The sequence below is a fragment of the Chelonoidis abingdonii genome, chromosome 25 (assembly GCF_003597395.2).
Source record: "Chelonoidis abingdonii isolate Lonesome George chromosome 25, CheloAbing_2.0, whole genome shotgun sequence".
Taxonomy (NCBI): Eukaryota; Metazoa; Chordata; order Testudines; family Testudinidae; genus Chelonoidis; species Chelonoidis abingdonii.
The window spans coordinates 20418016-20431988 of NC_133793.1; the positions used below are offsets into that span (position 1 = coordinate 20418016).

The following is a 13973-nucleotide window of genomic DNA, read 5'->3' on the forward strand; positions in this document are numbered from 1 at the left end:
TGGTAGAAGTTCATGGTTTCCAGGTCAAGGAAGCTTCCCCTACAATAAAGAGTATTGTGTGGGAGCCTCTCTCAAAATACTTAATCATCCTACTTCTGAAATCTATGTATTCTGTGTATCAAACCAAGCTGCACCAAACAAACATGAAAAACTCCAATACAATATCAATTTTAGTTTCTACCTTTTGTCTTATATTTTCTTCATTTCTGAAAAATATTTAACATGCCAATCCCTTCTGTCCCAGGAGAGAATTCAAGGGATCCTTTCCCCATCTCCCTCTGAAAAAAAAAGAGTCAGAGGCTGGGCGGGGCAGACTCAACTCTTTTCCTCTCTGCTCCCTGCAGTTCTTATAACTTGGTACCCTATTAAGGAAGCAATGAGACATTCCCTTCCTGCAGGAGAATTGCAACAGAGCAATAATTCTGCACCAATTATCTTCTCCAGCTTTGTCATGGCAGGTTGCTTTCTCCTCACCACCTCTGCTTATGATTGGGGAGAAGGAAGGAGGGGGAAGAGGAGAGAAAACAAATGGGGTTAGCACTGGTACCTGACCCAGCTACTCCTACCCCTCACCCAGCTCCATATTTTGTGGGTCAAAAAGTTGCTTGATCATTCCCTCCAACCTCTCAATTGACTCTAGGTGCTGCTTCCCTGACATTCTTCACCAGATGGTCCATCTTTAGAGGCTGCCCCCAGAGCCTCTCCCTCTGTTATAAGATCTGAGTTTGACCACTCAAAGTCACTCAGCATAAAAATAAGTTTTATTTAAAGGTAGATCAAGTCTAACTGACTCGGCTCCCCACTCACTTTTTTTTAAAAACAAAGTATTTCCAAAAAAAAAAAAAACAAAAAAAACAAAAAAAAAACCTGAGCTTGGCCTTTTAAAAGTTAGTTTCTGATGCTCAGTTTCCTCCATATAAAAAGGTTTTGTTAGCAGTCACATCTAGAATGCAGAGCAGATAGAGAATGGTGAATGTAAAAGAAATATGAACCTTTCACACAGGCTATCAATCTGGAAGCTCATAAAGCCTATGGTACTTCTCACCAGCAACGAACCTGGAACTCCATTTGGAAATCATCTTTCATTATCACTGGCATTTAAAATTTACTATCAGTTGCTATCAAGCTACGAAAGTTAATTTCTGGCACTAATTTTTTACCAAACAAACTCTTTGTTAAACGAAGCTCTTTACCTGTGACTTTACTGAACTCTTCCAATATGTTTTCCTTGGTCTTGTTCTTTGGAATTGATCCAACAAACAGTCTGTTGTTCGCCACAGAGATGCACACTCCAAGGTGTTTCCCAGGACGGATTTCATAGTTGTCACACTGGGGAATATGATGAGATGCTACTAGTATATTTCAGTTTTAACTCCTTAATTCAATATGGATCAAAAGGATAGATAGCCAAAATTATTAACTTAACATCTCTATTAGGGAATTTTATATATTTCAGATATATGGAGTGCAGATTTTATATTGTAATAGAAATCATGCTATATTGGCCAGAATTCGTTAGCTTACTGAAAAGTTCTGACAAGCCACAAGACAAAAAACTATATTTTGATAGCATCTCTCTCCACACTAGCCTTCATATGCTGCTTTGCTTCTTAGGTCAAAATAAAATGTTTCTTTCACCTGGAGAGTATCCTGAATATTGTGGTTGCTACCAGAATACACACACCAGTTATATTATCAGCCTGATGTGAAACAGAATCAAATCAATTAAATTATGAAACAGTCTTGAGGGTGCAAACACAACATAAGGTTAGGAGTCGCATCATACATGCATTTAACTTACGCAAATTCAACTATATGCGCTCGGCAGAAAAAAGAAAAATAATAAGATACCTGTGAATAGTGCGGGCAATTCCACCCAATGAGCATATGCCCCGGAGTGAGCGTAAGATGGAAGATGTGAATCTGCTGTTCCCTCAGTTGGTCTCAGTTCCCGTGTGCCTCTCAGTGTGAGCATCTCACCTCGCCGAGTGTGATTCTAGTGTTCAAAGATACGTATTTTTCATACAACACGGCCCCTAAATGCAAGCCAACTTTTTCATCTGGTGCTCAACTGAAGAAAGCGCTCTGTTCCAACGCTAGAGGAAAAACTGGCTGTGTTGGACTTATTGGGAGACGGTATGTCGGTCTCCAACATGGCGCGTAAATATGGCCACAACGAATCTAGCATCCATACCATCAAGATTTGAGAGAGAGAAATTAGTCAAGCCGTGGCATCAAGTGCTCCAATAACTGCTAAGGTGACGAGCCAGGTGTGTGATAAGACTTTAGTGAAGACTGAAAAGGCATTAAACTTATGGAAGACATGAACCGTAAACGTGTGCCTATCGATGGCAACGCGTTGCAAGAAAAGACTCCTAGCCTCTACGCACTATTCAAACCTCCTGCCAAAGAGGGACAGCCTTCTGATGAGAAGGAATTCAAAGCCAGCCAAGGCTGGCTTAACAATTTTAGCTTCAACCTCAAAAACGTGAAGAGGCAGCAAAAGCCTACCCTGAACAATTAAAGAAAATCATAGAAGAAAAGGGCTATCTTCCAGAACAAGTTTCTAATGCTGATGAGACTGGGCATTTTTTTCCAGAAGAGCTCAACCACACTCACATTTCAAAATTAGAAAGACAAGCCTCTAGCTTCAAAGCAGCTAAAGACCGTGTGACTGTGTTGTTTTGTGGCAATGCGACTGGACATTTAATAAAGCTAGGCTTGCTCTACAGGCCTGCAAATCCCCGTGCCCTAAAAGACAAGAACAAAAGTCTCCTGCCTGTGTTCTGGCAATCAAATAAAGAGGCTTGGGTGATGGCAGCAATATTTCTGGATTGGTTGCACAAGTGTTTCATTCCGGAGGTCAAGCGGTACCTCGAAGAGAAAGGACTTGATTTTAAAGTGTTACTAACTGTAGACAATGGTCCTGGCCACAGTACGGCACTCCGGTTTGCACATAACGACGTTTAAGTTGCCTCCCCCCCCCCCAATACCACCTCCATCCTCTCGACCAAGGCCAGGTACATGAGGCTTACATTCTCACAGATGCGTAGCACTATGGATCCTGATCCCAACCTTAAATGTGATGGAGTGTTGGAAGTCCTTCAAAACTGCCAACTGCACCACTTATATTAAACAGGCAATGGATGCAATCAAGCCTGAACATTCAATGCACGTTGGCGAAACTTAAGGAAAAAATGTCTGAATGATTTTAAGGGCTTCCCAACCATTGACAAAGAAGTGAAAGGCATTGTTCAGGTGGCCAGTCAAGTGGGTGGTGATGGTTTCGTCGACATCCTTGAGGAAGAAATTAAAGAATTAATTAAGAGCCACAGAGAAACATTGACAAACGAAGAGTTAGAGGAACTGATAAAATCGTCTACAGAAAACGCAGACGACGACTAACAGGAAGAGCCAGCAACTTGAAATCTTCATAAATTTGCTGAAGTGTTCCAAGCAGCGAAACACTTGAATGATTTAATTTCTGAATACGATCCCTCTATGGAACGAAGCCTCAAAATCACTCATAGTATTATGGACTATTTGAGACTGTATCAAGAAATGTTTGAGCAGGTCAAACGACAACAGTGACAGTTGCTGATCACGTTTTTCAAAGAACAACCACCAGCAGCAGATGAGCCTACGAAATCAACTTCTTGAGCTGAACCAGAGAGGGAAAGGGGGCACTCCCCATGAGCCTGCACACCACGAAGGTCAAGTCCCAGGGAGGGACAGGATCTCAGACACGTGGATAGAGGTGCTCCAGGCCCTTTAAAAACCTTGCCCTCATAGGATAGGCAAAGAGACCTGCCTTGGAGTGGAGGATGCAATGCTGAGATGGCTGCCAGGTGGACCCTGATGGACGATAGGGACTACCGTTTAAGCTTGAGTTGCAACAAGTAGTCCAAGACATCCTGCAGCTACGCCTGAAAATGCTGCTCCAAAGCCCAGCATGCAAACTGCTTCCACTTTGCCAGACAGATCACCCTGAGTGAGGGCTTTCTGCTGCCCAACAAAACCTGCTGGACCAAAACCAAGCATGCCTATTCTTCTGCGCTTAGCCATGCAAGGGCCACGCTGTCAGGTTCAGATGCAGCAGGTTGCCGCGGTTCTGAAAAATCAAGTCCAGCTAAAGAGGCAGGGAAGAGAGGCAACTGCTGAAAGATCCAACAGCATGCTGAACCAGTGCTGACGGGGCCACGAGGCTAACACTTGCTCTATCCTGCTTGACTTTCACAAGGACTCTGTGGATTAACAGAACCAGTGTAAAGACATACATGAGCACCTCAAACCAAAGGTGAAGGCTGTCTGGACCCTGGATGGAAAAAGAACTTGTTTGTGTCCAGACAGAACAGGAAGTGCTACAAGTCCACCTGGGGAGTTCCCCATCTTTGGAAGATTATGTTGACCATGGGGATGGAGACACCGTTCATGGTGAGATGAGAAAGTCCTACTGACCTGATCTGCCAGGACATTCCTGGAGCTGTGTAGGTGAGCCACAACCAGATGAATGGTATGCTGCACGCAGAAGTCCCAAAGGCTGAGCACCTCCTGACATAGGGTTGAGGATCTGGTACCTCCCTGCCTGCTGATGTAATACATTGTGGCTATATTGTCCATCAGGACCTGCACCACTTTGCCTCTCAAGTGGGGCAAGAACGCCTGGCAGGCCAGACAGAGGACTGCCCTGAGCTCCCTCACACTGATATGGCGGGCTAAGTTATCCCGCAGCCAGCAGCCCTGTGTGTGAAGTTCACCCAGTTGAACTCCCCAGCCCAGATCCAATGAGTCAGAGACCAGGGTTAGAAATGGGGACAGAACTGCGAAGGGGATCACCTGGAGCACCGATCGGGGAGCCAACCACCCAGCGCAGAGACCGTATGATGTGGTTCGGTACTCTGACCATACAGTGCAGAGCATGTTTGTTTGGGGTATAGACCGAGGCCAGCCACACGTGGAGAGGCTGTAGATCTAGCCGAGAGTGAGGAACCACGTACATGCAAGTGGGGGACATGTGACCCATCAGGCGTAGGCAGATGTGGCCTGTAGTGAGCAGGTGGTCCCTTATCAGACAAAATCACGGATGACAAGGCCTGAAAGTGTTCTTCTGGAAGGCAGGCCCTGGATCACCTGGAGTCGAGAACTGCTCTGATGAACTCTATGCATTGGACAGGCGTTAAACATGGAAAAGTCCACATTATCAACAGGTCCAGGTGGCAGGAGGTGGAATGGACCAGTTCGAGGCTTCTCTGTACCTGTTCTGGAGACCTGCCCTTGACGAACCAGTTGCTGAGGTACTGAAACAAACAGCTCCCTCAATGTCTGAGGTAAGCCGCCACTGGTGCCCCACATTTTGTGAACACTCTCAGGACCAAAGGGTAGTGCTGTGAACTGGAAACGGCGCCCTCCCATCATAAACCGGAGGAAACATCTGTGGCCCGGGAATCTAGAAGAGTGGAAATAAGTGTCCTCTAAAGTCGAGAGCAGCATACTAATCTCCTGCAGCCAGGGAGGAGATGATGGAGACCAGGGAAACCATGCAAAACTTCAGTTTCTTGAGACTTGTTGAAGCGACGCAGGCCCAGGATGGGTCCCAGGCCCCCTTTTGCCTTTGGTATTAGGAAGTACCAGGAGTAGAACCCTTTTCTTCTCATGCCCCAAGGTACCTCTTCTACTGCCCCCAGGCACAGAAGGTTCTCGACCTCCTGAACAAGTAGGTGCTCATGAGAAGGGTCCATGAAGAGGGACAGGGAAGTTGGGGGTGGAGGGGGAGAGGAGAGGTGGCCAAAAATTGCAGGGCATAGCCCCAAGATATTATGTCCAGGACTCAGCAATCCGATGTGAGCCACAACTAGGCTGAACAGTAGGGGAGGAGGCCATTGAAGAAAGGTAACAGCCCCTGTTTTTCCTTTTCATTGGCCAAGGAGATCACTAGCGAGCCAGGGGGAGGGTGGGTATACTCAGAACTCAAAAAAAGATACTTAAAACTTTTGGCCAGGACAAAGTACTTATTTTTGACCCATTTTGAGGTAGGAAGGATGGAGGAGAGAGTGTTTGCCAGACAGCCCTGGCAATTTTGAGGACCTCATCATTCACCACACTAATCAGGGTAGAGGCCGACAGGACACTGAATAAAAGTGTCCACCTGTTCGACCACCTCCTTCACCTCGAGGCCCAAGTTCTCAGGCACCTACTGGAGCAAGGCCTGGTGGTCCTGAAAAAGTCAGGCATGCTTACCGTGGAGGGTCCTGCAAACGCCTCATCCAGGGACGAAGGTTATGACTGTCCCACCAGAGGGGGGCCCTGGTCCTCCTCTGTCAGGGAGGGTCTTAGGTGTGGGGACCAGCTCCCGAGTCTCAGCTTCTGAGTGTGTCTTTGGTTCCAGGCTCAGTGCCATTGGTGCCAGTTGCTCTGAGGGAGCAGCCAGTGAAAGGTCATAGCAATTACTGGAACCGCCCCATGCGTTCCAACAAGGCCACTGCACGGGCCACTGACCAGCTGCCATTGCCTCTGCACTGTCAATGCCGGATCAGTAACCCATTCCCGCCGCTGGGGTCTAGGCAATGGGCTGAAGAGACCCTCTGTTCTGGAGGAACCTCCTTCTGGAGACCACAGAGGGGCTTTAGATGGCCAAGTCTGCCTTGAGACCACCGATAACAGTGACTGGTGCCCTGCATTCGGGGAGGGGGGGGGGGCGCAGTACCCACACCATGAAGACCTGTGTCGGAGCCAGAGGCGGGAAGAACATTGCCACGGTATCAGCAATTGGCAATGAGAAGACAACCTGCAGCATGGCACTCGGTGCTGGTAGTAGAGGGAACAGTACCTTCCTCTTGGCGAACCGCATTGGTGCGAAGGTGACAGAGACTGCGGTGCCAGTGACCAACCGCAAGCATCTGCTGGCCTGGACAGAGGCTCCGGCATGCATTGGTGTGGTGGAGGAGAGCGCACCGTCGTCTCGGGAAATCTGCGGCACCCTCTTGAGGATCCTTCACAGAAGCTTCTGGCATCTGCTGTGCCAGCTGTGTGGGCGGAGGCCTGCGCTCCTTTAATGCCTGGGGAGCATGTGTTGGCATCGGTGCCTGCAACGAAGATGGTTCAGTACTGCTCACAGGAGTCAGAGGAGGATCTTTTACTGGGTAAACGGCCCCTGCTGGAGAAAGCTGACTACGGGGTGCCGAGTGAGTGGATGGCCCAATGCAGTTCCTTTGCCTGCAGTCCCCTGGCTTTTCTTGATTGACACTGGGGAGCCGTGCTTCTGCATCTTCTTTTTCAGTACTGGTGACAGGGAGTGATGCTGGGAAAAGCCCAGTGCTTGTGTACTTTTTACCGATGCCGAGGTGCTTGGTGACTCATGCCGAGGAGGTGCAGATGGACTCCAGAAGGAGAGCCTGGAGCCAAATATTCCACGCTTTTTGTGGACGAGGCGGAAAGTTCTTACAGATACAGCACTTGTCTCAAGGCACACATCAAAGACAACTGCCATGAGAGTCACTAACAGGCACAGGCCTGTTTCAGTCTGTGCAGGGCTTGAAACCTGGAGAGTGGGGCACCCCCTGGATCCTTAACAATTAAACTATTAACAGGTACTTAATACAAACTACTAAGGATAACTATATACAAGGCCTCAGGGTACAAAGACCAAGGGAGAAAAAACGCTAGTCCCTGTCAAGCAAGGACAGGTGCTCTGACTGACCACCATGGGTGATAAGAAGAAACTGAGAGGGCATAGGGCCAGCGGCGCCTGATATACCAGCGCATGGGTGCAGCACGCAAGGGGGCTGTCACGGAGTCCCTGGGCGATGTTCTGGAACTGCTCCCCAGAAAGCCAGGCAGGACTTTGGGGAGCCTCTTCTCCCTTGGAGCAGACTTGTTCAGGGCAAGCAGCTCACATCTTCACTTCCTGGGTCTCTCCTTGGAGCATTCAGCATTCTCTGCCCCTCTGTGCACTTCCCACAGCAAGCCCGCTCCAGCAGGGTCCTGGGGAAGCCACAGGGTCCTGCACCCCCACTTTGCAGTCAGACGTGACTCTCAGCCAGACAGTAAAACAGAGGTTTATTCGATGACAGGAACAGGATCTAAAACAGAGCTTGTAGATACAGCAAACCAGACCCCTCGGCCGGATCCATTCTGGGGGGCAGTGAGCCAGACCCCCACATCTGCACTTCTCTCCTCGTCCCCAGCCAGCTCCAGACTACAACCCCCTCCAGCCCCACCTCCTCTGCTTAGTTCCTTCCCTGGGCCAGGAGGTCACCTGATCTGTCTCTAACACCTTCAGTGGGCACCTTGCAGGGGAGGGGCCCAGGCCATCAGTTGCTAGGAGACAGTGCCAGGCATTTAGGTGCACTGGCCCTTTGCTCTGTAGCAACCTCACACCCTTATCCCAACACCTAGATACTTAAGAACTGCATAGGGGACACTGAGGCACCAACACAGTATTCAGAGAAAATATTAAGAATATTCCCAGTTCATCACAGGAGCACCACAGCCAATCTCACAGATTGGCAAAAATCTGATGACTGCGCACGCGCATATCTAGAATAGAATTGTAATGCGCAAGAACTCAAAGAACAGTTTATTGAAGGGATTAATATTTGATCCAAATTCATTTGAAAATTTGGTTTCAATACAAATAGAGTGATTCATAATACAATATTTAACAGAAACTTATTAGAAGTTTAAGGGAACTCAATCTGCTTTTCAACAGTGTTATGGTTTTTTTGTTTTTTAATTCAAGACTGCTCCCACTCTCACTGAAGTCATTAAAAATTTCATCATTGATGTTAATGAAAGCAGAATCATACCCTATGATTGAAGCCTACACAAGTCAACATTGTCCCATGCTATTTGAAGCTTAATGATCTTAATTCAACTGTAATGGAAACGCAAATCTTTGCTAAAAATAGTTAACACCAAGCTCAAAGACTGATTTTTTCCAATATCTTGCAGAAAGGAAGTTTCTCAAAAGCAGGTTTCATGGTTGAATTTATAGTTGGCAAAGAGGTGAAACACTAATATGGGCAGTCCTCAGACTTGCAATACAATTGGTTCTTGAAAATTGTGTCGTAAGCCAAGATGTCGTAACTCGGAACCGCAATCCACTCCATTGTGGGACCAAGCTTCATACAGTCAAAATCAATTGTCAAAAAAGTTGAATCAGGGTGTCAATTCATAAGAAACATAGGTGCTGTTTGTCATAAGTTGGACACTGTAAAGCAAAGGATTGCCTGTACAAAGATTGTGGGTTTGAAAATTATGGATAGGACACACTTTTGAAATTTATATACATACACGATACACATATGGGGAAAACATCCATGTGATAAATTGCAGATAACTGTGATAAATCATTCACCAGTGACCCATCACCTGCCCACTAAGCCACAGCCCAGAGTTATTTTAACATTTCCATATCTTGAGCAGCTTCAGAGAGAACTTTGTGGAGTTTCTTAAACTAACTTGCCCAAGGAATGTTTTCTCCTGCTTCAAATTACTGTCTCAAGGCCCAGCACAAGAAACAGGAGTGGGCCAACAATGGTTTTTATAAGTATTAACTTCAAATCTGGACTTTTCATGGCCCCTCAGAGCTATGAATTTCAGCGCCATATTATTGGAAAAGATGAATTATGCATGTCCTGTTGGGAACCTGAGTCCTGGAAGAGCCCAAAATAACAATCTTATACAGCGATATGTTTGTTCAAATTCTTAGATTATGACTGCTGAATTCTTTTCAGTGAGGTTAATAAGCTGTCAGCGTTTGCTTGAAACCTCATCCTGTTAACAACTGTTGATCCTATTAGGAAAGGGTTAAGTGGGTTTTGATGAAGCTGGAGAGAGGCTACACATTATATATCAGTAGTATTCAACCTTTTCAGCCTGAGGGCCAATCACTCCCCTCCCCTCAAAGTGGGATGAATTCTCTGGCCTGCTTTGCTCCATTTGGACTACTTAGGTAATACAAGCAGAGCAGAAGGCACCTGCAGGTCACCCGCTGAGGATTTACCCAAGAACGAATAAAACCAACGCATTCAGTTCCTGTGACTCTCATCCTGTAGCCCCAGCACAGAGCATAATCTTGGACTGTGGAGGGGCATGTCATAGGCAAATATACAGCTTCCATTCTAGTCCTCCATAGCTGGCATATAGCCTTTTGGCAACAGCTGTCAATTAGCAGTCTTCACCCTTTCCCTCTCTTAGGCTGCCCCACATGGTTTTGTGGGAGAGGGGAGTCATCCCTTACTAGGAGTTCCTCTAGGCTCAGGCTGAGTCAATCAAGTATCTATCCTGCTCTCCCTGATGTCAGGAATATAGAGGAAGAGCTGCTATACCTCAGCAGCAAAAAGATAAAGTAGGTGAGTAGAGCTCTCCTGGGACTGCAGAGGAAGCAGTAGGAGACAGTATTCCCATCCACCCCTTTGTAGTGAGAAGGCAGATTTAGACACTTCAATTTAAATGTCAAAGTGAAACTTGATTGCAAACAGCAGCAATATCACATGACATTGCCCTGTGGTCTTATGAGGTTGTCTCTTCAGATGGCCATATACTGAGGAGGATTAGGTGACAGAAGAAAGGGAGATTGGGGCACAGAGTCTGCCATTTCTCCTGAGGTCTCAGTTCTCTTACTCTGCTCTGGCTGTCGCCTGAGCCCCAGAACTAAGTTAATTTTTTAATATGGAATCAAACTGAAGTTTTCTTAACATAGTTGCTCCCAAGGGTGACTTATGTCCCCATGGCCATAGATTGGATACTACAGGCCTAGATTAGGGCTTAGCAGTCCTAAGAGTAGAACTCTAGAAACAGCCAAGTCCAGGGATAAAGTCTGAGCTAATGCTTTCTTTAAAAATAAATAAATAAAAAGTTAAACTCCAGGAAGAGTTTGGATTCTATGTACTGCAGGGAACTGTGTTGACATAACAGGTAGTGAAAGTCACTGCTCACAGGTATAACCTATAAAAGCAGCAGAGAATCCTGTGGCACCTTATAGCATCTGATGAAGTGGGTTTCACCCACGAAAGCTCATGCTCCAAAACGTCCGTTGGTCTATAAGGTGCCACAGGATTCTCTGCTGCTTTTACAGATCCAGACTAACACGGCTACCCCTCTGATAGGTGTAACCTAGTAACTAATACTTTATTTTTCCTACAACTCTTATATTGTGATACAATTTACAGGTCCAAGCAGGCTGAAGCCTATTGTACCAGGACTGTCCCCAGATGCAGAGCCCCAAACCAAACATATAACAGGTGGACGAAAAAGCATGTTTGTATCTGTACATAAGGTGTTGGGGCTGCAGAGGGAGTAACAGTATGTTTTAGCACAGACTGGAGGTGTGCACAATTTGTAACCAATCAATGATCACATAGCCACTGGCAATTCACTGCATGAACTACAACAGAGCTGAGCTTTGAGGAGGGATTTTAAAGAAGTATGTTAAATCTGGTGGAGTAATACTATTAACCTGCTGTGTTCAGAATGAGTCAACTCACCAGTTTAACTGCTTCTTGTGCAGAGTCTTTGCCACAGAAGGTAATAAAAGCATAACCTCTGTTCTGACCAGACAGAGGATCCATCATGAGGCGCAGATCCCAAATTGGACCAGCCTTCTCAAAGAGTGGTACCAATTCATCCTCATACAAGTCTCTGGGAATCTTGCCAACAAAAACCTGGAGAGAAAACAAAACCTCCTTAGAAGCCTTTACAGATTCTGACTTGGAATTGGCATTTTAAATGAAGTTCTCTGGGAATAAACACTGCATGATTTATGAACTATAGAAGAAACTCCTACTTATGATTGTAATACCATCTATCCATTATAGACTCCTTTCACAATTAGGATGTGTCTATATTTAAACTGTTACGCCGGCACAGCTGCAGCTCTAGTGAGTAGCTAAACTGAAGCACTATAGCAACAGGAGCAGTTCTCCTGTCCCAGTAGTTAATCCGCCTCCCCTAGAGACAGTAGATAGGCTGATGGAAGAAATTCTTCCACTGACCTAGCACTATCTACACTAGGGGATGGGTCAGCTTAACTATGGCAATCAGGGGCATGGATTTTTCGCACCAATGAAAGGGGCAGCTGGGTCACCTTAACTTTTTAGAGTAAACTTAGCTTTCAGTTTTCCCAAGCCATTCACTGTTGGTACAAAGATATTCCATTTTTGGTCTGTCTGGCTTTGCCATTCATAAGTAACATGACCATTCCAAACCTAAAATATATCACATGAAACAGACAGATTTAAATATTTACTTAACAACAAGGAAAAACAGAACACACTACAGGTTTAACATATAAACACAACTGAGGTGATACAGCTATTCACATCTGAACTTCTCCATTTCCTGAGTCTAAACCAGGGTTGGCCCACATGTGGCTCTTCAGAAGTTAATATGCGACTCCTTGTAGAGCACCAACTTCGGGGCTGGAGCTATAGGTGCTAACTTTCCAATGTGCAAGGGGGGCTGGGGGGAAGGGGGCTGTGCTCACTGCTCAACCCCTGGCTCTGCCACAGGCCCTGCCTGCACTCCACCCCTTCCCATCCCCTCCCCTCCCCTCAGCTTGTTGTGCCCTCACTCCTGCCCCCAGGGCCTCCTGCACACCACAATAGAGCTGACCAGGAGGTTTGGGGAGGGAGGGGGAGGCACTGATTGGCAGGGCTGCCAGTGGGTGGGAGGTGGGGAGCTGCTGATGTATTACTATGGCTCTTTGGCCATGTACATTGGTAAATTCTGGCTCCTTCTCAGGCTCAGCTTGGCCACCCTAGTCTAAACCATAGTAGTTTCTGTGGAAAGGAAACAAGTTCTCACCCTTGCTGTACTTACTCATAGACTCATAGGTCAGAAAGGACCAATATGATCATCTAGTCTGACCTCCTGCACAAGGCAGGCCACAAAACCCTACCCATACACATTTATAACAACCCCGAACCCATGACTGAGTTATTGAAATCCTCAAAATTGAGATTTGAAGACCTCAAGACTTGCAGAAATCCACCAGCCAAGCGACCCAGCCACCACGCTGCAGAGAAGGCGAAAACTTCAGGGCTCTGCCACCGCCTGGAGAATTCCTTCCCGACCACCAAATATCGCGATTCAGCTAAACCCTAGAGCATGGTGGGCAGAACTCACACCAGCACCAAGAAGAATTCTCTGTCAGTAACTCAGTTCCCATACCACATCCCTCACAGACCATTGAGCAGACTTATCTGCCGATAATCCAAGATCAATTGCCCATATTAAACTATCCCCATCATAACACACCCTTCCATATAATCAAGCTTAGTCTTAAAGCCAGATAAGTCTTTTGCCCCACTACTTCCCTCGGAGGCTGTTCCAGAACTTCACTCCCCTAATGGTTAGAACCTTCGTCTAATTAATTTCAAGTCTAAACTTCCTAATATCCAGTTTGTACCCATGTCGTCTCGTGCCTACATTAGTACTAAACTTATAATAATCCTCCTCCTCCCTAACGTTAATCCCCCTATATTGATATAGAGCAAGCATATCCCCCCGGAGCCTTCTTTTGGCCAGGCTAAACAAGCAAGCTCTGAGTCTCCTTCATAAGGCAGGATTTCTTCATTCCTCTGATCATCTTAGTAGCCCGTCTCTGAACCTGTCCAGTTTGAATTCATCCTCTTAACATGGGACACAGAACTGCACACAATATTCCAGTGGGGTCTCACCAGCGCCGTATATAACGGGCACTAACACCTCCTTTATCCTTGCTGGAGAATCCTCGCCTGATGCATCCTAAAACCGCATTTGCTTTTTTAACACGCCATATCAATTTTGGCGGCTCATACCCCAAGGTCCTTCTCCTTCCTCCGTCGCTTCCAACTGATGCGTCCCACGTAATCTAAATTCTTTATTATTAATCCCTTAAGTGCATGACTTGCACTTTTCACTATTTATATTTCATCCTATTACTATTTACTCCAGTTTACAAGGTGGTCAGATCTTCCTGATAGTATGCCCGG

At 46.4% G+C, this 13973-nt stretch overlaps 1 protein-coding gene across 6 annotated transcripts in view; it reads right to left on the reverse strand.

Annotated features, from left to right (window-relative positions):
* HNRNPR (heterogeneous nuclear ribonucleoprotein R) overlaps positions 1-13973 on the reverse strand; it is a 667870-nt gene that overhangs the window by 17333 nt on the left and 636564 nt on the right. For all 6 annotated transcript variants that reach the window (XM_075060789.1, XM_075060786.1, XM_075060787.1 and 3 more), the window contains 2 exons: positions 11487-11663; positions 1194-1329 (listed from right to left, as the gene is read on the reverse strand). In XM_075060789.1, the coding sequence (XP_074916890.1) occupies positions 1194-1329; positions 11487-11663 (313 nt within the window). The remainder of the gene's footprint in view (positions 1-1193; positions 1330-11486; positions 11664-13973) is intronic.